Source organism: Onychostruthus taczanowskii, unplaced genomic scaffold (assembly GCF_017590055.1).
Source record: "Onychostruthus taczanowskii isolate IOZ18803 unplaced genomic scaffold, ASM1759005v1 scaffold7, whole genome shotgun sequence".
NCBI lineage: Eukaryota > Metazoa > Chordata > Aves > Passeriformes > Passeridae > Onychostruthus > Onychostruthus taczanowskii.
Genome location: NW_024504786.1, coordinates 10,441,542 through 10,467,282, shown reverse-complemented (window position 1 = coordinate 10,467,282; position 25,741 = coordinate 10,441,542). Strand labels below are relative to the sequence as shown.

Here is a 25,741-nt window from a genome sequence, read left to right as displayed (position 1 = left end):
TAGAGACATTCAGTAACTATATTATCTATACATAGTTTCTATGTATCACTGACTTTAAAATAGTTCTTTGACATATAGTATTCAGTTAGTTTTCAGTTAGGTCTGCATTTATAGAAAGCTCCCAGTGCCTACAAAATTCTTTCTGGAAGTTATCACTATTTTTCCTTTGGTATTCTTGTTTTCTGTAAATCACCATCACTCCTTAAATTATTCTTCTCTATGTGGAGCATTTATGCTTTTTGGTACAAATTCTCCCAGGGACAATTTTTTTTTTTTTTTTAAACATCAAACCACAGCAGCAGAGAAGTGGAGCAGAAGGCTTCCCTGTGTACTTGAACTGCAAACTTGGTGCTGCTCAACTCCTATTTTAGACAGCTGACAACAATCCTACTGAATGGCTCCCTCACATCAGACACCTCAGAGGTTTATGCAGAACCTCTCTGCCCTGAGAGCTGTCTTCTGAGAGGTGAAATTCAGTCATTTGGGTTTTTTGTTGTTAATGGTTTGGTTTGGGATTTTTTTATGTATGTGCATTTTGCACTTTTTTAAAGGGTTTTTTAAACTTAAGATAAGAAAGGCTTTTCTGCAGGCCTGTCTCAACTCAATTCTCAAAAAGAAAAAGATGGACATGTAGGACAAGAATACAGTGTTGCAAATAGACCCCCAAACCCAGTGTGCGACCTCAGATCCTATTGTTTGCTGCTGTTCAGATAAAAATTTACAATTGTGCTCAAATTTTGCCTCTCAAAGGCCTTCTCTGCTTAACATTTCAGAAGCATATTCAAGGTTTACTACAACATCTATTTATCTATTATTAGGCAGTTCTATAACTTTCAGCTTCTGCAGTATTTCTAAAGGACTTCTGTGTTAAGAAGCAATTGAACTATCTGAAGAAACATTCCACTGATTTGAGATGCACTTCTGTGAAGGAGTTCTAAAACTAGACTACTTTTCACTCTTTATGACTGGTATTTAAGCCCAAAATTACTAACATTGATGCACAATCCTGGGATACATAAGGAGTAAAAAACCAAATAGGAAACGTATGGCTTTCTGAAACTACATAGGGGATTTTTTAATTTTCCACTGTACCCAGGGAAGGCAATTTTCTGCTTTGATACAATACAATTAAGTGATTTTTAAGAGCAGTTTTGTATCCCATAGAATAAAACAGCATCTTTAAAATCACTGCAGTTTTATATGTGTATGTAAAAGTATATAGGATGTACTTTGACAGTGATTAAGAAATATGAAAGAAATAAAAAGGCACTTCCTTCTGCAGTGCTTTAAAATATAGGAATTGTTACTGCAAATATTTTCAAGAAAGAGCTTTGGTAGCTGTCTTTAGGGATGCTGGGCTACGTGAACAGAACCAATCCACAGCCCTGAGTAAGGCCTCTAAATCTAGGATGCAGAATGGGTTTAAAATACACCTTTACATTTCTCTATCAACTTTCGGTAGAAGAGGAAACGTTCTGCTGTGGATCCTATTTGCATCAACTGTGTGGGATACCTGATATCCCCCAAGAATTATGCAAGTTCTCTGGACTGTAAAGGTAGAACTCTTTAATTTAGCTGTGAAGTTATATTTTGTTCATGAAGGCATAAAGTCTCACTTTGCCAGGGGAAGGGCAAGCTGGTGTGAGGAAAGAAGGTGCAGTATCCTACTGCTACTGCCTACAGCAATGATGGTGAGATGCTGTAAATTGTAATGCTTTTACTACAGACACTTTCACAAGCCACAGAGAAGGACTTCATAATTTACTGCAGTATTATTCAGTGAGGCATAAATGCAGCATAAATTGAAGAATAATGTTGTCACTGCTGTTTAAATCTCCAGTAACTCACTTGAGCTCACCTTTAACTGAATCCTTATGCCCTGTACTGCCCACCAGAGCTGCAGGCAGCAACTTTGGGTTCAAAATTTGGAAAGAATTGGAATGCAAAGACTTCAACTAACCTTGGCAGTTTACTCTCCCCTAATATAAGTATCACCAGAAATAAGTTCAAATAACATCTGTGAAAGAAGAAACAAAGAACTGCTTCTGGCATTTCACAGAGGAAAGTGCAGGTTAACTCTTTGGTTATTTTTTGCCCATTTTGCCATGGTTTGCATGGGGGAAAATAAAGCAGGACACTTTCCAACACATGCTTTTATTACAGTGTACAATGGTGATTTTGAAAGAAAAAAATTCTTTGCGTTTACAAATTATTTCAAAGCACCAAAATACACATGGTTTGAGCTTATTCAGGAAACATTTTGTAAGGCAAACTGTAGTACTTTGTTTCTAGAACTGTTTTTTTTTTTTTTTAAAGCATTTAATAGGATAGTTTCCATGGCAATGTGAACTGAACAGATTGTTCACTGACTTCAGTACATTTCTATTAAACATTTTTTCTCTGTAGTTAGTCCTGCCTTTCCAGCTCTTTCATGTCTTTGGATGCTTATTCATTTTGCCTTTTTGCAGATATCCTGAAACTAGATTGGACTCCACCTTTAACAAATACAAGTGTTGAGAGAACAGAGTTTTACAACCATTCTCTGAGTGTCCTCTCATTTTCTTTTCTATCTCATATTCCTGTTTTAATCAGTTTCCCTGTATAATCAGAATCTCTAATTCAAATTGATACCACTTTCTATCAGAGAAATGGACACTGCAGAAATGTTCAGCATTAAAAGCTCAAATGGCTTCTGGATACTCTTGGTCATTTTACTAAGACCTGTCATGTTTAATGCTTCACAGCAGATCTGAATAAAACTGCTGTTACACCAGAAGTTCCTTATGTTCTCAAGTAAAAAGAAAGCACATGATTAATATATGACATTCTAATCTGACTCCTTGAAGAATTTAATTAATGTTTATCTGATTTTGAAAGGTATCTTTAGAAGTCTGAATGAAAATTTCTCCTGCTAATGAAGGTGTACAATTTGCTCTCTGTAGTATTGTAATGCTAACCCAAAGTATTGTGTCCAAAGGGTTAAATAAATTGCTTGGACTGAATCTTCAGAGTAGGGGAAAGGGAATTAAAAAAAAAAAAAAAAGTGACAACTGAGAGGAAACACAGTAAATTGAGGAAAATGGTCTTTGGTTGAATCCACAGTGCTTTAGTTAAATGAGGCTTTCACTTTGCTCTTGCCCATCAGTTTTATTAATATTTGTGTTCTGCCTCTGCACTGAAAAGACTCTCAGGAACTTTTCATTATGTCTCTTGAATATTTAAGTTTCAAGCTATGCTAATCAGTCAAGCTGGAAATATTGTTACAGTCTTGGTAGCAATGGAGTCTGTTTTGCATCAGTTCACTAAAAGCTTTCCTCCTGCTCTCCTAAAGCCTGGATTCTTCAGTGCTTTGGACAGGAAACTTCACCGAGCTATAGAACAAATTGTAACTACATGGCAAAAACTTTTAATTGAGAGCCTGTTTCCTCTTGTTAGAATGAGTAAGTGTCTTTCAGAGCTTTTTTCCTCCACTTGATTTTGGTTTTGCTTGTGAATTTTTCAAGTGAGCTGTCATATTTCTAATTATAAAACATTCTGAACTTGCAGCAAAGATTGGGTTATTCAATTTTTTTTCCTTTGGGGGGGGGGGGGGGGGGCAAAAAAAATAAGGCAATCTCTTCTTTGCACATAATATTGCATTCGAATTGAATCAGTAAATGCAGTAAGACACTGCAAGGGCATGGAAATCTCTCAGTTATAAACTGGTAACTCCCTGAAAGGCACAAAAATGTGTTTCCATGTTCTGTAGATGTGAGGGTGGTGAGGCAGTGGAACAGGTTGTCCACAGAAACTGTAGATGTCTCATCTTTGGAAGCATTCAAGGCCAGGTTGAATCAGTCTCTGAGCAACCTGGTCTAGTGGAAAGTGTTTCTACCCCTGGCAGGGAAGCTGGAACTAAATGATCTTTAACATCCCTCCCAACCCAAACCATTCTATGAAATCTGTGACTTCCTGTTCCAAATATTACTAGAGGCTAAATATATTTTTGAGGATTTTACTTCAAGTTGACCTGATTTTCACATTTCCCAAATTCTGAAGTTCTCTAAGCACTTATACAGCAGTGTATCCATTCTCCAATTGAGTGACAGTGTGTATTAACTTTTCCTTTAATTACTCTAAATATTCCTCAGGCTAGCTGAGGTTGTCCTGAAAGGCTTGTTTTCATGAGAAAATAATTGGATGCTCTTTTCTTCTGGAACTCTTTGATAGGATTCACTGATGCCAATTCTTCAGTACTCCCTTTTGGCCTGAAAGCACTTGAAATAAACCAAATGGTAGGTTTCTAATTAAAAATCCAATTGTTAAAAATAAAAACTTTCTAATCTCTAGAAACAAGTGGGCATTATATTGACAGTCTCTCTGGAAAAGTTGAGAAATTGAATGGCAAGTATAAATGAACACAGTGAGCATTAAAAACCTTTATCACACTTGAGAGTATTCCAGCAGCAAAGAACAATCCTTATCAAACCAGACACTAGTCATGACAGCAAGTTCTGTAAATTGTTTAAAGTTGCAGCACTCAGAAATGCCTGGCCCAAAATATATTCCTGAAGTCTTAATATGGGTTAAAATATCTGAAAGTAACCACGTTTCTTTGCTTTTATGTTATCCAATCAAGTCATGAGTAGTGTAATCATTATTCCAGACAAGGCTGTAGATATTGCTAAGACATGAAACCTTGGCTGGTTCTTCCACAAGGCATTCTCAATAAGAGGTACTATCTCCTTCGTTTATTTACGTATTTCTGTTTTTCAGAAGAATGTATTTCTAAGTAATTCTAAAAACTTATACTATTCCTTTTATAATACAGGATATCACAGATCTGAGACAAAACTAGAAAAATAGTTATTAATGATTTGGAGAAAAAAAAATGGGGGTTTAATTTTTTTTAAAAGGGTATTTCCCTTCCACCTTTCAGTGCTGTAGGGACTTAGTGATTACAAGTGTTCTAGTTCTTGAAGTATTCATGCACAGCCAATAGAAAACAATCAGCTTAGTTTTAATTTAGTTACATAAATTTAATTAAATGATCATTTATAAAATTTACAATTCAAAGCTCAGGCTTTCTCTGAGTTGTTTTTACATCAATTTCACCTGCAAACTCTTCCAGAAAAACCAGACCTTAATTTGGACTAGTGTTGCTTTGCACTATTTCAATGAGAGGTATCAGGTGTTTCTGGGAGCACTTGGCCCTCCTACATGAGCCAAGGACTCCATCAGTGCCTGGAACCTTACCATTCGATCTCCTTGCTCCTAGCTACCAGTAGGAGACATTATTCTGGAAGAAGTAATGTACATCTGAGGAACTCAGATGCTTTTTTAGTTTAGTTTACTCTGGAGATTTTCCTGGCTCATTCCAAGAATGAGAAAATGCAAAAGTATCTGTGTAAGTCCATTTTAACTGCCCCAAGGCACCCATTGCCAGATGTGGCTTTGTCTTCTGTGTGACCCCCAATTCTTCTTGTTCACTGACTAGCAAGATGTTCCCCTAAAATTCAGCCATTTTTAGCAGCTCAGCTGTGCAAGGTTGCTTGGAAACCAGCCTTCTTATCCCCCACGTTCTCATGACAGATTTCCTATGCAATAACATCACTGCATGACACATTTGTATCCAGACACACATTCTTTTTCCACTTGAGATTCTCTGAGTAAAGGTTGTTGATGCTTCACACAATTCGTAAACAGCATGTGGTAAATCACTGGAGTATTAAATCACTGCCACAGTCAAAATGAGCTCAAGTTTTGAATGTGAGTAGCTCCTCACTCCTGAATTTAGTTATTGATCTTTCCTTCCTGAGAGTAATTCCTCATTTTGTTTTTCAGACCAGAGAGCTAGGTGGTATTATGACTTCATGGTAATCTCCATTCCCCTTTTTGCTTCTGTATATACTTGTTTCCATAATTTCAAATTGGTTGCAATTTCTTTGTCCTTTATATTTTCTTTATATTTGTACAAAGCATTTCATATAAACTATGTGTACATTTATTTACTAGTAATAGAAATCTTTATTTTTTTAAATGTTGCAAAAAAGTATCAAGATACCAACTTGCAGCTGAAGTGAGTTGCTGTCAGCCACGTCATATTTATGTAGCTTGACTGATGGGGTTTTAGTACTGTTTTAGCTTCATTTCTCCTTCTTTATTAACAGTATTGCACTCTTGCCAGAATGGCGATGTGTTAGTTTAGCAAAATAATGAGAAAAGCTAACTGCCACATCTGGCAGAAGGAATATTTGCCATTGACAAAAACAATAAGGTCCCATCATAGTGTTATTCAATGTCATCTGAGAATCACATTCATTCAAAACTGCAGTGCTTTATGGATGGGGTAATGTATCATCAATGAACTATATAGTTTGAAATTACTATGATATCAGTATAATTTTCATTTTATTTTATTTTGTAACTATAAAATTCGTGGTTATTATGTAAACATTATGAACCAAGAGTATAATTTCTTTAGTGTATGTACTCTTCCAAAAGAACCTATTTTAAATGTGATTAAAATGCAAAATTTAACATCAAAATAGCCAAACATAATATAGATATAGATTCTGCTTTATAGACCTAAGCCTCTAAATAATAAAGTACAGTACAAACAAAGATAATGGGAAATTTAGAAGTTTTCTGGGCAGAGAATGTTTTAAGAAGGGTTTATGAAAGAATGGGATTTAAAAGGGGATGTGGAGACAGAGGCAAGCTGCCCCCTTGAAAAACAGCCAAGCTGAAATAACTGATCCAAAAAGAACAGTAAAGGGATCTAAAAATTAAACTAAATGAATGGAGCTAGAACGTATAACATTTTGCAGGTGAGGATAAATTGTTGCACTGAATACTATGAAAGAAAACCAATGAATGATTCAATCATAATGAAAATTCAGTTTTGTTGGCCCTCATTTTGTCACTAGCTTTGAAATGTCACAAGAAAAGATATCTTCTGCAAGTAATGAGAAAAGAGGTGAGAACATTTGCAACTGCATTTTGTTGAATGACAACAGAAACACAAATTAGCATTCTGTGCCAAGCTCCTTACAAATCTAGAGACATGTTTGTGATATTCATGAAGAAAATACAAGCAGAGTCATGCAAAAGTGGAAGACAGGAAGCAAAACATACAAAACCACCACTCTTAAGTACGGTGGTGTGACAGACAGATGGCTTTAATTTTATTTTATATTTTTTTAATTCTAACTCATTCTTTCAATGCTTATCCACAGCACAGTAACAAGCACACAACCCTTATCCTTAGCACAGCATCCAAGCCTCAGGAACCTCCCATGCTTCAGTTTGTGCCCACTGCCTCTTGTCCAGTCACTGGGCACCAGAAAATGCCTGGATCCACTTTCTCTGCATCCTCCCTTCAGACTTCTGTACACTTGGATGAGGCCCCCCTGAGCCGTCTCTTTTCCAGACTGAACACTCTGATCTCTCAGCCTTTCCTTGTAAGAGAGATGGCCCAGTCCCTTAATTATCTTAGTGGTCCTTTGCTGGATTTTTTAAAGCATCTCCATGTGATGTATTATTAAATCCAGAACTGAACAGTATTCCAGATGTGACCTTACCAGTGTGGATGTGAAAATTATAGGGGAAAGATATATATAACCTTTTTTTATAACCCCTCTCTCCGGCATTCTTCCTATATACAAGGAGAACTCTTATCACCATTTAGTTTTTAGACGTGGATTGAACAGGATCACTAGAAAGGCTGGTTTCAACATACAGTAAGGCTTTGTTGTTTTTTATTCTTAAAAAACATTTTGTCATAGGGAGAACATTTGATTTGGTTGTAGTTATATTTCACACTTCTTATAATATCATACTGCTCTTTTGAAAAGTTTTACTTCTTAAATATACAGCAGACTTACAGTGCATTTTAGCAATTCTATTTGTCACATTTGCCAATGTTTTTAAATTTATGGAGGAAATGCACAGTAATGGAAGATACAGGCTCTTAATATTACAATAATATTAATTCTTTTTTCCTAACCAGAAAGCTTATGTTATGTTATGTTACTTCTGTTATGTTACTTATATTGCACTTAAGAATCCATTTGCCCTATCCTTAAAGTGCTATCACCTTGTTTAGACAAATTTTATAGCACAGTATGTACATAAACTAGAAAACTGTCTAGAGAGAAGCAGCCATATATACAGAAAAATTACCTGGTCTTCAAAGTCAAATTCTGTATAAACAGCATCTCCGGAATCCATAATCAGACTGCAATCAAGTTCATTTGGCCCTAAAATAGGAAAGAAAATTAGAATTCAGAAATGGATTAAAAACTTTCACTTTATGTGCTGGAACACTATAATATTTCCAATTGTCTGTATGTGTGCAAAAACTGTGATCCAAGGAACCAACCATTCAGGTTTGCTGGAGTGCCCAGGTGAATGGTATTTCATTAGCAAAGTCTTCAAAACATCCATAAAAGCTGCTGCAGATCTTAATAAGGAAGGGCTGTGCTAAATGGTAAATTGTTTTAGCTTGATTGCATATTTATTGGGCAGGGCGTTCTGCATGCCATGACTTGCAATTTTAAATTTCCACACTCAAGGGAGAATACAAACCAGTTTAAGAAAGAGAAAGGAAATACTAATTTCTGATTAGCAGATAAGGATCCTTGAGTGGTGTCGATAGGGGACCAAAGCAGCATGCTTCCAGCAATTGTCTCCATTTCCATCCTCTTCTATACCTTCCCAATGAGACCGTGAGACTCTGCCCCTTCTCCTTGTCATCTTCCTGTGGCAGGACCAGGAAGAATGCAGTCTCTTGTCCTTGGAATGACAAAATCCAGTTGCTGGGAAGCCTTGACCTGGCTGAGCTTTACAGTTTAGCTTCAGCTGAACTACTGAAGGTGCAGGACAACAGAAACTGAGCTTGTTATTTCAAGAAGTCATGTAGGGCAGGAGTCATTGCCAAACCACAGTGGGAGGATAAACCACCAATAATGTTTCTATATAAACATAGGAAGGCTATAATACAGTCATCATATTCTGGCACTGTCACCCCATTCAGATTATCTCAATCCTGGGCAATAAAGAAGGAAATTGTCTCCTGGGTCCTCCAGAAGGTGCAGCCCTAAACCAAATACCGCACATATTCTAAACACATTAAACTGTCAATAGGCATGAGACTATAGAAGTCACTTTCACAGCATTAGTAAAATGAGAATAACAAAAATATTGTAATGATACACCTAAAAAATACACCTAGAAACCTAAAAATCATAACCAGCTGGCCACAGATGAGTCCAACCACTCACTTCATGTGGGGAGCAACAGGTAACACCAGGGGAAATGTAAGCTTTGTTTTGTTTTGTCTCCTCCTGTCCTCAGTGAAGCAAGATCACTAATGAAGAAAACAACCCCCTCCTTCCTGGGTTACAGGTGTCTCTGCTATGATGTTCCTGCAAGCACTGGCTCTGACGGTACATAGTTTTAAGCCTATTGCTGACCTGGAGTTGTTTTCTCACCATTAGAGTTGTTTGTATGGGTGGCTTGCTGTAACAAGCACTATCAATAACAGATTTTGCAGTTCAGTTTGTGCCAGATGCATTTATATATTATCTGAATTTGTTTGCTTTTGAAGTTTACACAGTAATAATCTATGTGGGTGGTGAAGTAAATGTCCCTGACAGAGAGAATAGAGGAGAGGAGCGGGATGTCATGATGACATTTGTATCTGCATGGTACAAATGATGATTCCAGGGTGTCTTAGTTCACAATTACTGCCAAGTTAATCTTCAATTTAACTTTCTGGACTACAAAAGAGACCCCAGGGAAAGACCTGCATCTTCCATCTGATGGTGCTTTTGTTTTGATTACTCACTTCCCTGCCCCCATCCCCAATGCTCATGTATAGTTTTTCAGATTGCTACAGAGAAATTACAGAAAGGAATTATACTCCTGCCATGGCAGTGTCACATGTACACACACGGCATGTTCTCTGACATATATACTTTATGGTCTTTTGAAAATACCTTTCTCTAAAAGATATATACAAGGAAATAGATTTCCAGCTGCTGAAAGAATCTTAATTTTTTGATTTATCTTATACAGCTGACATCTCACTCTTAACACCGTGTCATTGTTGATAATATAATTTAACTAAGTCTCAGTTGTCACTGGCACTGGCCTACTCTGACACATCAATCACTTCTAAAGGCACTTGTTGGCACTTTATTAAAGGCACTTGATTAACTGTCACTTAACTACCAAGAGCAGTACATATTCTTAGCTAGAAACATTAGTATGAAATATGGTGCTGCCAACTTAAATGTAAAGGTCAGGCTGAAATGAATACTCATGCATAATGTATCTTAAGTGATAAAAGCCATAATGGTTATACAATTTTAATATGGTCAAGCATCTTAAAGCCTTTTTTCCTTGAATTAGAATACTGGCATCCTTGGAAAAGCATAGCTTCTTCCTAGGGTATATTCAAGAAAAATTGAAAATCAGTCTTTTCTTTCATGGTTTAATGAAAACTAACAAACCCCATAACCATCTATCACTGAACAATGCTCAGACTTCTTTACCCTTCTCAAACTGCCTAAAGACAAACCCACGAGAAATGAATTGAAGCAAACAGCTACTCCCAAGACAAGATAAAATAATTAAGGGACATAGCAGAGTTCTTGAAATATCTCTGAGCAGTTTGCTATGCTCCAGCTCAGTTTGTTGTTGGAGGGAGCATATTTTGCAAAGGTTGGACTAAATCTTCCTAAAACAGGTCTTGCAGGGGAGAACAATGAGCTCATTAACTACGGCTTGTAGGCAGGCAGCAGAAGCACACCAGGGAGTCCCTTGGCAAGGTACTGGCACTTGGAAATCCTGCTCTAGGCAGATCTCCAGACAAGGCTAAAGCCAAAGGGAGAGCTTTGGAAAGTGCATAATTCAAAACTCAGCTCAGGTTTTCTAAATGCGAGTTTAAATTGAGAACATTTTACGTAAAACCTGTGGCAATGTTTATCTACCAAAGGTGAAATACACAATGTCATCTTAAGGAGAAAAGAAGGACTGGTTAAAGTGTTTGGAAGAAAACATGCCCTGCTACTTTCAGTGATGTGCAGGCTGCACATCTCATGTCTGACAACAAAACAGTTGATCATAAATAAGTTTTATTGCCTTTTCTGAGCAAGTTGCATTGGTTTTCTTTTGCTAAGTTGGTACCATGAGAACTAGGCTATAAAAACAATTCATACTTGTCTATTAGGAGGAAAGGCTTACAGTCTGATTTGTCTTTAATTCCTTCAAAAGTGTGTCCCATTCTACCCAATAATCTCTTGGCTCAAATAACCTCTTGGTTAACCTTTCTGTGCTTATGTGAACCTTTAGGAAGTGATCTGAGTAACTTTATCAATTGCAAAAGGGGAAACTCAAGTTAAAAATTTATGAAAGCCCATGGAAGTTCTACTGCCATGCAGAAATAACTTGCCAGCACCTGATCTGAAAAGGTACCCTCAGGGCTTACAATATGTTTCCTTGATTGCATGATTAAACTTAAGGCAAGGGAGACCTGGTCACTTTCATGTGTTTTCCTTAGAGATAAAAAGAGGAGTTTATTAGGTGCAGTACTACACAACTAAAAAATAAAGCAGTTGAAAGTTTTTATTCAATCCCCATTAACTGAATCATCAGGTCTCTGGGGAGGAACAGCCTGAAATACAAAAAAGCAGAGAGCTAGAATGCAATCCCTTTTTTTGCCATGTTTTGTGTCTTGACACTGAAGGCATCTTTCATAAAAATTTGTCTGGTGAGGAATCCGAGAGGATCCAGTGACACAGCACAGAGGGACAAGGTTAATTAAAGGTGGCTGCAGTTGTACAAGGATGTGCTGACAGGTGCTACCCCTGACAAGTCTAATAGTCAGGGACAGTGACACCCCTGCACCAGAGGGGTGCATGGCTGTGCTCAGTCCCTTCCTTCACCATGAGGCTGTATTTTATGTTTTATGCTGTATTTTACATAATGTCTGTTGCTCCTAAGCTGAAGTGCACAATATTGATCATGGAAAGCTGAGAGACTGTGGCTGCCACAGGCAGGTGTGTAATTCCTCAAAGCCCAGGGGATCATGGCTGTAGTCTTTGGTCCTATAAAACATTTCAGTGTTTTAAGCCTGGGTTTATGGTACTTTCTCTGAAAATGTGTTCATCCTTAAGTTGTATCAAATGCAAATGTCAAGCATTGCTTTTTCACTGTTCACTAAATTAACTTACACAATGAAAATAGACTGTACTGATCTGTCTAAATTTATCTGCAGTTGACTTCACTTCCCATCACAAGGTAGCTATGACCCATCATGCAAATTAATTAAGTCTGCTCCTTGGACCATTTGTGTTTAGCAAATCAGCTAATGAATTTCCAATCTTTGCTTAAATACATTACTTATTTTGAATCCTGCTAGCAATTCTATTCAATATGGTTCATTGGCTCAAATATGCCCATACTCATATTTTAACAATGATAGTATTCACACAGTTCAGCACTGACTGTCATAAAAGCAATCTAAGCCTATCCCGTAAAATATACTGCTTCTCTTAATAACATGTTTAAACTCAATAAAATAAAAATGCCTTTTTATGTTATGGAACATGCTCTGAAGCACCACCTAATAACTCAATTAATACATGTTGCATATAAGCATTTGGGCAAGACAAATGCTTAGAAGATAAATTTCAAGTGGAATATTATAGAAATAATTTGTTGAAGCACTCATTAGCATTAGAATGATTACATTTTAATTTTCCTCTCAGTACGATGCTTCTAATACAAATTTTATTGCAACCTTACGCTGTTGAGTTTCATGACAGGTTGTTGCTCTTGGCAACGGTCTTAATATGTTGTAGAAGGCAACAATGAGAAAATTGTATTTTCATCTATAAACATTTTAGTTGTTTTCTTTTGGTATGTATTACAAAGTTGATTACAACTGAATTTTACAGGTATAACATGAATTAGATTGATGTGGAGGCATGAAAATATTAGAAATACTATGTTTATGTTTGCTACAAGGAACTACAGTATATTGCAATATAACTAATAAGATTAGAAGACAAGAAGTGAGGTCAAGACATGCTGGAATTGCAACCTCTAGAAATTAAACACCTGATCTCATAGAAACCCTCACAGAACCCTCAAATCTCCTTATTATTATCAGTGCTCAAAGTAGGCACTAATTAGGTGAATGTGGCATGGCATCTGCTCATGGCTATCCAATTATTTTGGTGAGGGATTTATTAAATTGATCAGACTTTCGAGGAACTGACTGGAACTCATCCAGAATCACAAACAGTTTGTGCAAATTGCTTAGCTCTTGTCAAGCTGTTTGTGAGAGCTTGCACCTTTATGACACTTCTTTCCTCTTCCTCCTGTCCAGAATTTAAATCAGTTAGGGAATCCAGAGGCAATTATCAACACAATGTTATACACTGGGAATGCCATTTTAGGTTTGGGATCAACCTCTTGCCTCTATGAATAAGGCTAAGCACAAAATAAATAAGTGTGCCACCTAACAGAGAAAGAAAGTCATCTTTATTCTTGTGCCTCTTATTTCAAGGGTGACCACTAGAATCCTGTGGGCTTTTTAGCTGATGCACTTCTTGTCATTCTCAGCATCCTCCCCAACCCCAGCTCCCCTCGCATTCACTGCCCTTGCCCTCCCCACCTTGGTACTTCATCTTTATCTCATTTAGACATTATCCAAAATTTCTTTTTGTGTGCTCATTCAGAAGACATTTATGACATCATCTACACAGTAACCCTAGCAGTTGATTAGAAAAACAGCCAGGGATGCCATTGTAAAAGGAAGAAGTTGTGAAGTTACCAAGGAACATTCCTCTGCTGCCCTCAAGCAAAACATTTCTGACAGATGTTATGGATTTTCAGTGCTTTGATTTTTAGCTTCAATTATTTTACAGTCCTTTGTCTCTCAAAGGCTTTACTTTGAAGATATTCAAGCCTCAGTAAGCATAAGTAATAAATAAACAAATAAATAAAATCCCCAAACACTTGACTTATATTCACACACCAATTATTAGGGAGGAAGTATGATCATTAATCTCACAGGACTGATTTTCTGGTGAACACCAAGGTATCACTGAACTGAAACAGCTGACAACTGAAATTGAAAACTCACATAATTTTTGTATTAATCGTATATCTTAGTGAACGTGCCACAGTATTTCAATATTAATTTGTAGATAAACAAGTTGTTGGATAAGCTATATGAAGTTTCCAAATATAAGGAGATCTTTTTGTCCCCAATTGTGCAAATGTTTGCGGTCGGTCAAGACTGCTACAGTACCTATATCTAAATTTGAAGAATATGAAAGAGGCATCCCAATGTCAAATGCAGTACAATAAATATGGTTCTTTAAATCTTACATTAACTCACCTGCTGCAGTCTCTTTATTTGCAAACAGTTTATTGTCAACTGCTGAACTTATGTCAGAGAACACTTCTTCCTCATCTCTATCTGCATCAAACTAAAAAAAAAAAAAAAACAGAAAAAAGTTGGCAATCAGGCACTGCTTACTACTTGGCTGAACATCATCATGTACTGTGACTTCTCACCCCAAGCCTTCCTGATAGGAACCTTTCTATTTTAATGTGTGCAGTCCATTGCTTTAGATATGAATAATTTAAATTTTGACTTTAATTTTGTAAAGTTTTTTCTAGGCCCTGTCTGACAGGTTTCTTTTTATGGCCAGGTGACTGTGGCAGGGGGAAGTTCTGCTACAGTGACATGCTTGGCACTGGGTTTGTGATTTTCCTTATTGTACTTATCAATTATTATTTACTTAGATCATCATATATTCAGATAGATGAGCCTGCTATAAATATCAATATATGGAGTTTTCTGACTGGTTCTAGAAATGGAGTTTGAGAGTCTGACCTGAAGACCACTCAGAAGTTCATCCTGCAACAGTCACCATCTCTCTGGGCAGACATTTATCTAATCTTGAGAAATTCTTCTGCCATTTAGTGTTTGCCATAACTCAAAGCTTTTTTGAAAAAAAAATCTAAAGCAGAAATTTTTCTGTGCTTACCTGTTAGAGGGATTACACTGTAACTTGTGTCAAAACCAAGGCTTGTGGAAGAATAGATTTTAAATAAAGCTGTTTAAATAACATCTGTTAATAAAACAAAACTTTTGGGCAATTTATTATTAATACAGAAGGAGCAACTTTGGAATGTCCTTGTTGATAGGAAAAGAGTGCTCCTATTGTATGCTAGGGAAGACATATATCATCTCTGTGGGTATGTGTATGCATAAAACCCAGTAAATTGTAATCAGGTTGTGTCTGATTATTGTGTAGGTCACACCACACTTGAAGAGATGACAGACTTGCTTTCTCATTAACAGCATTCCTCTGAATAATCCAGTTCACCACTTCACAAAAAAACACTTGATCAATCTCAAAATGTTCTAAAGATTCCAAGAATTTGAAACACCAACTTTCCTATTCAAAGAACACCAGCTGTGCTTCAGCATTCTGAAAAGTCTGGGCTTTGTAATAAAAGCTTATATTGTCACCCAAAGAAAACCAATTATTTGACACTTGCACATAGATTCAGTATTCCCCTCACAAAATGAGAATTGTAATACCCTGAGCCACAGAAAGTCAAGGTAGCTTACACGGAAAAATTATTTTTGAAAGAAACTAAGTAACCTTGTGAGTTCTGTACTTCACTGAAATGTTAAATATTTTAAAATTAAATCCTTTGGTAATTAGTGGAGGCTTGAATAAAAGATAAACAGTACTCACACAACCCTAGCCACACAGAACAAACAGCAGTAAAACTTGTATTTTTAGCAGAACCTGTCTAAATCCATAGGTTCCTTTCCTTACTGAAAACAAATCCCTACTTGCTTCAATACATAGTACTTTGCAGCTAAGTCACCTAGGGGTATCTTAATGGATGTCTCAGTTTAATTATAGTCAAGGCTTATGTTTTATAGAAGTGTAACTTTATTAAACATTAACTGTATTGCTGTCTGCATTGTTATACTCTTTACCAGTGATGCAGGAAGAAGCAAAGTATTTTTTCCCTGTGTGGCCAAAGGGGTTTGAGGTCTGACCTTACTTTATGGCATGTCCCTCCATGAGGCACTAATTGTGTTTTTGTTCTATGCTGTCTCTGTTTTGTTGGGACAGAAAAAGATTAGGGAGGACCTCAGTGGATAAGAGCATCCCATTTCTTCTTTAGGAAACCAATCTAAATCTCTGAAAGGTTTCACGAACCTTCCTAAAGTATATTGGGGGTTGTACTTGGTTTTATTTTTTTAAGTAAACTGGCTTAATGATGAATTATCTGGAAAATTTATCTCATTTTCACATGAGCATTGTTGAATTGCAGAGCCTGTCACTGGCATGGAGTTAAATAAAAATGATGAAAAATATTTTCTAGATCTTCTGTATTGTAAATAATCACCTTAGGAAATGCAGGTGGTTGTTGCTGCTGGCACTGAGAAAATGGTTATTGTTTCTAAATAAGCACCCAACAAATCCCAGCCAACAGAAGGAGCTCCACAGAAAAATTATCTGATTTATTGAAAATTGCAAACCTCACTGGTCCGTGATGATAAATGGAGGTTTGGTAGCACCATATACTGAGTTAAAGAAAAAAGTGCAGCATTTTCTCCTCACATCTGTCAGGGGACAAACATCAAGGAAGCTGCAGTTAATTAGAATTTTGGCTGAAGGTGTCATTCAGCCTGGCACTGCCCCTTAGGGACTGTTTCACCTCCAATGAAACTGCTGGTTTTCACAGTTTTTGCAGGTGGTTTATCTTAAACATTCCCAAAATAGGGGGAGATGCCAATAGCCTTTCAAACTGGAGTACAGGAAAGCTAGTAAGAAATCTGATTGCAGCAGACTTGCAGGGAGTTCTTGTTTGTGCAGCTTGAAATAAAGTTAGAAATGAAGAGAGCATAAAAAAGCTATAAGCAAACTTGTAGTTAAATAACATTTACAACAGTAGATGAAAATGTCCTCTATTTTAGGACATGATAGATGTCAATGAAAAGAAAATAAGCCATGCCCAAATTAAATATAACATAACATTGTAGTGTTTGGCACAGGGGTGAAAGTTCAAGACGGTTTCAGTATCCACAGCTGATAAACTGGAGGGGCTTTAGACAGGCTATAAAAATGATCTTTTTCCTGTACCTTTCCATGAGAAAGAAAAATTTTAGAAGTTATTATAGCCAGAAGACAAAATTGTAAGATGCAATAATGAAGAACAAATGAGACAAATTCAAAATGGAAGCAAACAGCAAAATTTTTTCTGACATAACTCTCTTTAGTGATGTCTTTAGATTCCCCAATATTTGAAAATTTTAGATTATTCCTTAAAAGAAAAATATTACTAAAATTAAAAGAGGATCTAATTCAGGAAGTCTGCAGTATTGCTCTGTGTAGCCAGAGCTGTCATTTCGGGCTTCGTAATCCATAAACCAGATGCATAGAAGTGAAACAAAATTTTTGTTTAGGAAGTGGAAAAATTACCCATATATTATCACCTGCAGTGAGGATCAATTTCTTCTTAAATTAAAAAAAAGGTTTATCTGTAGAAAAGAGAACATGGCTTCTTGTACCACGGTTTTCCCATGCTTTTAAGAGATATCTAGTGTAGAAGCCAGATTGCACAACTGTCCCTTAAGTGTTGGTATTTTTGGTTGAAAAGTTGGCAATCCTAGTAAAATAAGGAGAGTCATAAGATTGAGCAAGTTATAATGATTTTCAGCAGCTACAAATGCGATGAGAACACACTGTTATTATTCATCCTGATTTAGGCAGGGATTTGCTCCTGAAGGATTGAAAACAAACAAGAACTGGTTCTGTTTTACCCTTGGTAATACCAAAAGGTGAAGTGAGACACACTGTTGAGGGATAGGTGCTGCTTTATTTTTGGACACCCACACAGAAATCCCTTCATTATGTTGATCCATCCCTAGTTTGCTTCTCTTAATGATTACAATTGACTTGTGCAGTTATTTCTAGAGAAAGTGGAAAAATCAAAAGAAAAACACCAGCAACATGGGAAAACAGCAAAGAAATATGTGAGGAAAAATATATAAAGTAGTATAATAACCATTGGGATGGGGAGTGAGAAAAATAAGTTGAAGACTTGTATAGGAAAACCAATAAGCAGAGGCACTGAAATGAAGCTGGAATGTGCAGACTGGGAGTTCAGGGAACTATTAAAATACTATAAATAGTATAATATAATATATTATATAATAAATAGTATAATATAATACTATTATAAAGTATTTTTAGTGATCCACTTAAACAAAACCAAAAAAACTTTCAAAACGGTGGGATGAGGACATAGGGGAGAGATATTTCTCTCTAATCCATCCTCTATTTCTAATATTTTCATTATTTTCCATCATATACTCCAAAATCTCAGATTAATTTTTATGTTATATTTTACCACATACACAAAAAAAAACCTACAACTGAAATTACACTAGAGCTCACCAATGATTTTTAAAACATTACGCAATAAGCAGAGGTCACAAATTGGTATCAGACAGAAATTTAGAACAAAACTGAACTGGAGATATTAACACCATTATTACAATCCTAAGGAATATGCTGGGTTATCTAAAATAAGCCTCTTAGCACCTTATTTTTTTTTTACTGCAGGAGTTCCAAAGAGGATTCATAAATAATTGTACAGTTCTGCTGCATGTATCATTAGTTTCTCAAGTTTCGCTTGTACCTAAGGATCCACTGCTGCCAGGGCTACTTGTAAACAAGCATGGGGGTAAATTCTCCAGCCCCGAGTGGAGCTGACAGTTCTGCAGCAGCTGCTGGTAGCTTTTCTGTATCCCAAACTCATTTACTCAAAATAGTTGCAATTCAAAGCCACTAATTTTGTATTTTTTTCTATTTTTCTATTCACAGACCCCTTTGTATTAATTTGACAGTCCATAAACAATTAAATTACTACAAAACACAGGCTTGTGGTTTTTTGGTGGTTTTTAAAATTGTTTTGTTTTTTTTGTTCTTAAAGTGATTTTCTCTTATTTCATGCTAAACTCAACAACTTAGTGCCACAGCACACAAGTGTGGAGGTGTTGTGGCAGTTTCCCTCCCATCACAGTAAAACTGCTAAGCCAGCTTCCGTACCTTGAAATATTGAACAGAGCAACAGCAAGGAAATGGTAACTCTCACCTGAAGAAACAACAGTAGCAGAAGTAATAGCCTGTCTTTGTACATTTATGTGAAGTAATAGCTTTTGATAGGTAGACAGAGGGAGAACTTCTGTCTTTATGCTGTGATCATTTGAGCAACACCCTGACTTACAGCAGTTTTCAGCTGATAATAATGAGCGCCTCGGGCAGTGTGGTGGCAAGAGATGATGGGAAAGACAAGGTGCAATTACAGGCCCTTGTAGAGCAGAAAGCAGACAAACTGAAGGAGAGTTGGATGTGACTGGGGATGAGGGGAGAAATCAATAATTTGGTGGCAAGGTAACAGAAAATTAATGGACTTGAGAGGATGAAGCAATTGCTTTTTTAATAGGGAAGCTGATGGTGCCACAGAGTGGGTTTGGAACATACACATTTTTCATAACAGTAAAATACAAAGCCTTTCTGCATGTGCACATATGCAAGAGCACTGGTTGGTTAATTTTTTTTCCCAATAAGGATATTATTCTGGAAGGCTGGTCACTATTATGTGGAAAGCAAATGTATTGCTCTTTAATTAAACACAATCATTTTTGCATCATGTTCTCCATTCCTTAGAGGGACTCTGAGCTTCCAGTAGGCATTATCCTCAACCATATTTGTATTTCTAACTCTGGTTAACCTGAAGTCAGTTTATTATAGTCAGTAATAAACATTTCTAAATGTTTCAGCCATTTCTCTACACTACCATGACCCCTACCATAAATATTCTATTTATCTTGGAAATCGTCAGGTATCAGAACCAAAATAGGCAGCATATGCATTATTTCACAAAACATTTAAAAGAACATGTTTTGCATGTGTGTGTTCTAGGTTATCTGGCTTTTCAGATAAGTTACTTCTAGCAGGAACTTTTCAAGGTATAAATACAGCCAGCATCTCTGCATATAAACTCTGTGTGCATATTCACTTTGGAAATCATGGAAAACTTGCACCTGACATGTATTATGTTTGTTTAGCAGCTTCTATAGCAAAGTAAACGATGTTAATTATTTTTGAAGATTAATAAAAATCAAAGAAATGCTTTAGTATATGAACATATAGAGATCTTTTCTACCTTGGAAATACAAACACTTTATTTTAAAAAATATACATTCCACTGTTGGAATTATTTTCACTATGCATTTATTTTTTAAAGGAAATTGCTTTTAAAGAGGCAAATGGTATTAAAAAGAAACAGAACAGTGGTGTTGAGCACGCAGACAGATCACTTCTGAAGAGCTTGAATGGAAAACTTAATTATGGTCTGAGTTAGGAGATGCTCCATGAATTAATTTTTACTCTGTTCCTGTAGAACCCAGGAAAACATTCAGCCTGAGGGAGAAATCATCTTACTCTCTACCTCCACTGGGTCTAGAATAAATGGTTTGATTTTTTACTTTAATGCACCTAACGCCAAAGGAAGGGGAAAGACATTACTGATTACAGACAGTCAGGCATGACTCGAAGCTGTCCAAATCCTCACACAGCTTTAACAGCCCTCTGTGTCTTAGCTTGCCTTTCTTATTTACCAGAGCTCAGTGATGCTGCAACAATGAAGCATTAATGTAAAATTCAGTATTTTGAAATGTAGACAAAGGGCAGAGAGATACAAACAAGTGGCATGAAGCTCAGTCAATAAAAGCTGTAATTTTCACTTTGCTTTATAAAGCTCAGGGACATTACAGAAGGATCTAGAATTACCCAGCTCTTCCCCAGAGGCCTTTGTTTTTTCTTTCCACAATAATAATGTTTGTCTTCCAGTAGTATTTCTTCCACCTTTATCTATGAAGGCTTCTATGAGGCTTGGATGTACCCTTGTTCTTTGGGAATAAACCAGTTAATGATCAGTTTCTACAGCACAATTCCCTTATTTCTTCCAGTACCCCATGAAATGAATACTGGAATATTCACATCCTCAGAGCACCCAGTTCAGTGAAACAGCTCTGATCACCAATATGTTCAAAAAAATGCTTTCCTCAATACCCCTCTTTTTTTGCTAATTTTGACAGCAACAGCACTTCTCAGGCAGAGTGGGCCCTATAACTAAACTACATTAACCAATATGTTTGTGTGCAGAGAGACTTTTCCTGATTAAAGTTTTTTAAAATATACATTTCCCCCTGCCTATAGAGCTCCCGTGTCACTCTTTCTTTTGTTTAAAATAAAACCAAACAATTTTCTAGCATCAGCTCCCACAGCATGCACAAGTTACAGACAGGCACCCTGAATAAATATACAGTGACGCTGGCTTTCCCAAAAGATCCAATGAGCAACAACTGTAATTCAAATAAGAAAACAAAAAAAAAATTAGAAACAATCAGAAATAAAAGACATTTCTTCCTATAAATACTATTTTCTTCTATTGACAGTTTGCAATTAATTTTAAAGAAAAACACTGATGCTGCTGCCAAATATAACCAAATATTTCCCTTTCAAGATCAATAGCATTTCTCCTGTTGGCTTTTTTGGAAGAGATTTTGAAAGCAAAATACTAAAATATTGTTGTCTGGTCTTCTACTATTAGATGACTTGATAACAATTATTACCAAAAATATAATTTTTGCCTATGTATCATCACAATTTTCTAAGGAAGAATGCTACCATCTGAAATCCAGCAAAAAAGTGTCCTGAGTTAATTTCAGCTGCAAATTTAGCCAGTTATTCAAGCACGAGGACTAATGACTCAGCTGCAAGAACAAGTATAGGGTAAACCATAGGCTTAAACATTGGATGATGTGGGTGTTTCATATGCAAAATCTGCATTTAAGTCAAGAAATAATGTGACATTTTTAGTAATCTAGCACCTTAGCAACACAAATAATTTCATCTGCAATAGTTGTAGCTTTTTAAAATGGAATTTCACACTGTAAAATCTGGAATGTTTGAAATTTTTTGACTTTTCTGTTTTCCTTGGAAAACAAAAATAAATTTTAATTCTCAGTACACATTTTCTGTGTATTTAACTAAATTCTGACCCAGGATAAGCAGCATTTTCACTAGTGGTCTCTATATTAATAAACTTCATAAATGGTATTGGAATCCTTGACAGTAAGCCCTCCTTTGGTCATCTTGAGCTAAAAAGTACTAAATTTTCATGGAGTAAATTATTTATCTCTAGAAGTAGGACTCCTATCAAAGAGGATAATATTCAGCAGATGTCAGTCTGAGTTCAGGATGGCTCATAAAGCCAACTTCCAATTGTGCTGCTGCAGGAAGGATATGAGTTTGTTTCCTGCAGCAAGAAGTGAGCCGCTGCTATTTTAATTTCTGTACCAGAAAGTTCTGTTTTGACATCTAAATTATTGGAGCATGTTGTTTCAGAGCAAAAAGGAGACTACTTGATTTATAAATGAAAGCTGGCAAGCTAAGGAGACACTGACAGAAACGATTGCTTTAGTCATCACAGAATATGACATTCTTGCATCTAGCATGTATTTTTTGGAAACAAATGTAGGACAAAATCCCACATGATTATGTAGGCTGAAAGCATTTTTTAAATATCATAAAACACGTGGATGAAGTGGAACTGATTGACATAATTTGTTTAACTTTTTTTAAGCTTTTGACAATATTTCTTCCCAGAGGCTATTAAATGAAATATAAGCGTAGGGAAGCCCTAACTAATAAAATTAATTTCTTTTAAAAAGCATGATAAATGTCCAAGAAACATTTTGGCACAGAAAATGGCCAATGTATTGGTCAGGAAACTGGAAATTAAATTCAATCTGAGAAGGGATAAGGATGTGGAAAAGAAATGCATGTAATGTGACAATAATGTGTGTTGCAGGTGAAAGAGGAAAACTAAGACCCAAGAAAGATCAAAATGAAGCCTCTGTAAGCTTTCTTTTATTAGAATTTCACAACTTCCCTTCTGGCTGTTTGTTTGAGCTAAGTGCTTTACAGAATGCCTGAAACTCCAACACTTAAGGTCTAATACCATAGTTAGTATTAACATATTGTTAAAGTATAAATAATTTATTGCAAAAGCAAGCTGAGCAACATATATTGAGTATTCATATAAAAACTGGTATAACTGACTTTTCCTTCAATGTATGAAGAAAATTAGAGCTTTTGATATTCTAAACCAGAATCCACCAATTCAGTAAATTTACATTTACTGAACAGTAATTCTTTTATAACTGGGGGTTGTCTCTGTATTAATATAGTTTTGGCTACCGCTCTCCATCACAGCAGCTCCTTCACCACTGCTCTGTTTTTCTGTTGGGTGGGACACATGGTGCTGTTCCTCACACTGAGGTTGTTTGGCTGATTTCAATGTGACCTGGTAAAAGAAATATCTGCGAAGCTTCCACCTTTCTCTTTGCTGCCTTGCGCTAGTATGGGTGCTCAGTCTTGCAGCTACGTAGTGATATTAATTTCTACTGGGACCCCAGCAAAACATGGGCAATGAATTACAAAATTAAGTGCATTCAAAGTGTTTGTCTTTGTAATGTAAAACAGTTAAAAGTACACAGAAGGTCTGTCTGTCTCTGTCAACCTTCCCCAGTGTTGTAGTAATGACTGGGACTCAAACAGTGACTAGAAATAGTAGCTATTTCAAAAATTTAGCAACCATATGTTGTTTTTAATTTACCTTAAGATAACAAATGTGTGATTTATGTTTGCCTTTATTATTAAAATTTCACTGCTGATAAAACTATTACTAAAACCATTCATGCGATCCAGAGTGAATGGCATAGGCTCTGGACCCTGGCACTTACAGACCTTGGAAAACAGGAACTGAGTCTTTTTTGTTAATATATTCAGCAAATGTAAGAAGTTCTAAAAGCAAGTTGTAGGGATAGAACAAGTTTAGTATTAAGATTTTTGATGTTTAGTTTTGATTACTTGGATATCTTTAAGCCTTCATTTATGAAGGCTTAAAGACATCTTCCACTGCACTTTTGTCTGTTTAGAATTCTAATTAAAAGAACACATTAAAGAAATTGAAGGTTTGTTTACTTTTGCAGTGAAACTACTTAAAGTGGAAAAAGAGACAGTGTGAATACATTCCAATTTTTCTGCATATGAAAGGGATTGAGGGGATTTTATGTACCTATTCTCCCAGATAGTTTAAGCTGTAGTGAGATAGAAAACTAAATATTTTGAATATTTATTCCTTGTTTTTCCTATAATTTTTTTTGCTTTAATTTTGAATAAAATTACTTGGATAACCTGACAGTAAAAATATATTGTGACAAAAAAAGAAAATTTAAATGGGTTCCCACCAAAAATCTCCTAATTAGTAATCATTAATACAATTCCAATTCTCTCCTTTTGCATATCCTAAATCTTATTAGCTCTTGTAACTCTTAGAGAGTATTATATCACAGGTAAATTATTTTTTTCACTCTAAGGGTCACCGTCCTCTCCAACAGGCATGATAAATGTTAAGCAGGAAGTATCAATACTCATTCCATCTAAAAGTGGACTTTTGATAATTTATAGAACCAACAAGAAGATTTACAGTTTTCAAGACAGTTCAGATATGCGAGTTCCTAAAATTAGTTTTCTAAAACTGTAATTCAGACAATGACTATGTTTAATACAGCCATTATTGCTACAAAGGAAATAAAATTTCCTATAGTTTTTACTATAGTGTTCTAGTTCCCAGAAACTTTGGGAAGTCAGTGTCCAAACTTCCAGAGGACTGTCATCTCTTATTTGATTCTATTAGTATTGAGAGTAGTCTCTATTAAAAAAGAAGAAAAGTAATTTGTAGGCAGATCCTAATTATTTGTAAAGCTTACTCTCTATTGAAATTATGCCAAGGGAGATTGGGAACTGACTAAATACAAGCACTCCATAAAACAAAAGATCTTGCAGACCCTTCTCCAGAATTGCCCCCATTTCTTTAAAAGCCAGCGGATCTGAGGAGGTTGCTGGCCTCCTCCTCCCTCCAGTGTGGGAATCAGGAGTCTGCAGAGAGCCCATTAGCTGCTGGCTCTGCAAGCACTTGCTGTTGCATACCAGCTAATTTAGCTCAACACTCTTCTGCCTCGTGTAATGAGACCCTTGGTACTTCCCTGTATTTCATTTCCAGTAGGTTCCCTGCACACCCTCCTCTCGGAGCAGCACAACTCCTGTACACACAGAAATAGTCACTGGAGAAGGGTAGATGCTTTCTGTGTGCTTGTTCTCATCCATACTCCAGTAGAGAAGTTCTCACAAGCGTCTATTCCTGCTTAAGACTTTTTTATTTGTCCTTTTTCATCCTCAAGCCAGATCATGTACTCAAAAAAGGTTAGATTTAGGCCTTGTTTCATATGGCAAATACCAGTTATCTTCTAGTAAATCTTTTTCCAAGGCACTTTTAAAAAAACAATCGGCAAAGGTCCCCATGCTTGTGTAATTAATGGGGGAAAAGGGAATCTTTCAGTTTTGTTTGAAATTTTCTCGATGCAAAAAGATCAACTGTAACCTTTAACCCAAAGGAATAATTAATATTTACAAGGTATGTTATCAGATTGGGGTTGTAACAAACTCTTGTGCAGCCTTAACAAGAAGCTATGAAATAAATTCTTTCAAAAGTTCCCACTAACATGAGTGGT

At 36.2% G+C, this 25,741-nt stretch overlaps 1 protein-coding gene across 1 annotated transcript in view; it reads right to left on the bottom strand.

Moving 5' to 3' along the window:
- AK5 (adenylate kinase 5) overlaps nt 1–25,741 on the bottom strand; it is an 83,577-nt gene that overhangs the window by 29,599 nt on the left and 28,237 nt on the right. Inside the window, exons 7-8 of the mRNA XM_041421331.1 lie at nt 14,396–14,486; nt 8,164–8,240 (exon numbers count right to left, since the gene is read on the bottom strand). Coding sequence (XP_041277265.1) covers nt 8,164–8,240; nt 14,396–14,486 — 168 coding nt within the window. The remainder of the gene's footprint in view (nt 1–8,163; nt 8,241–14,395; nt 14,487–25,741) is intronic.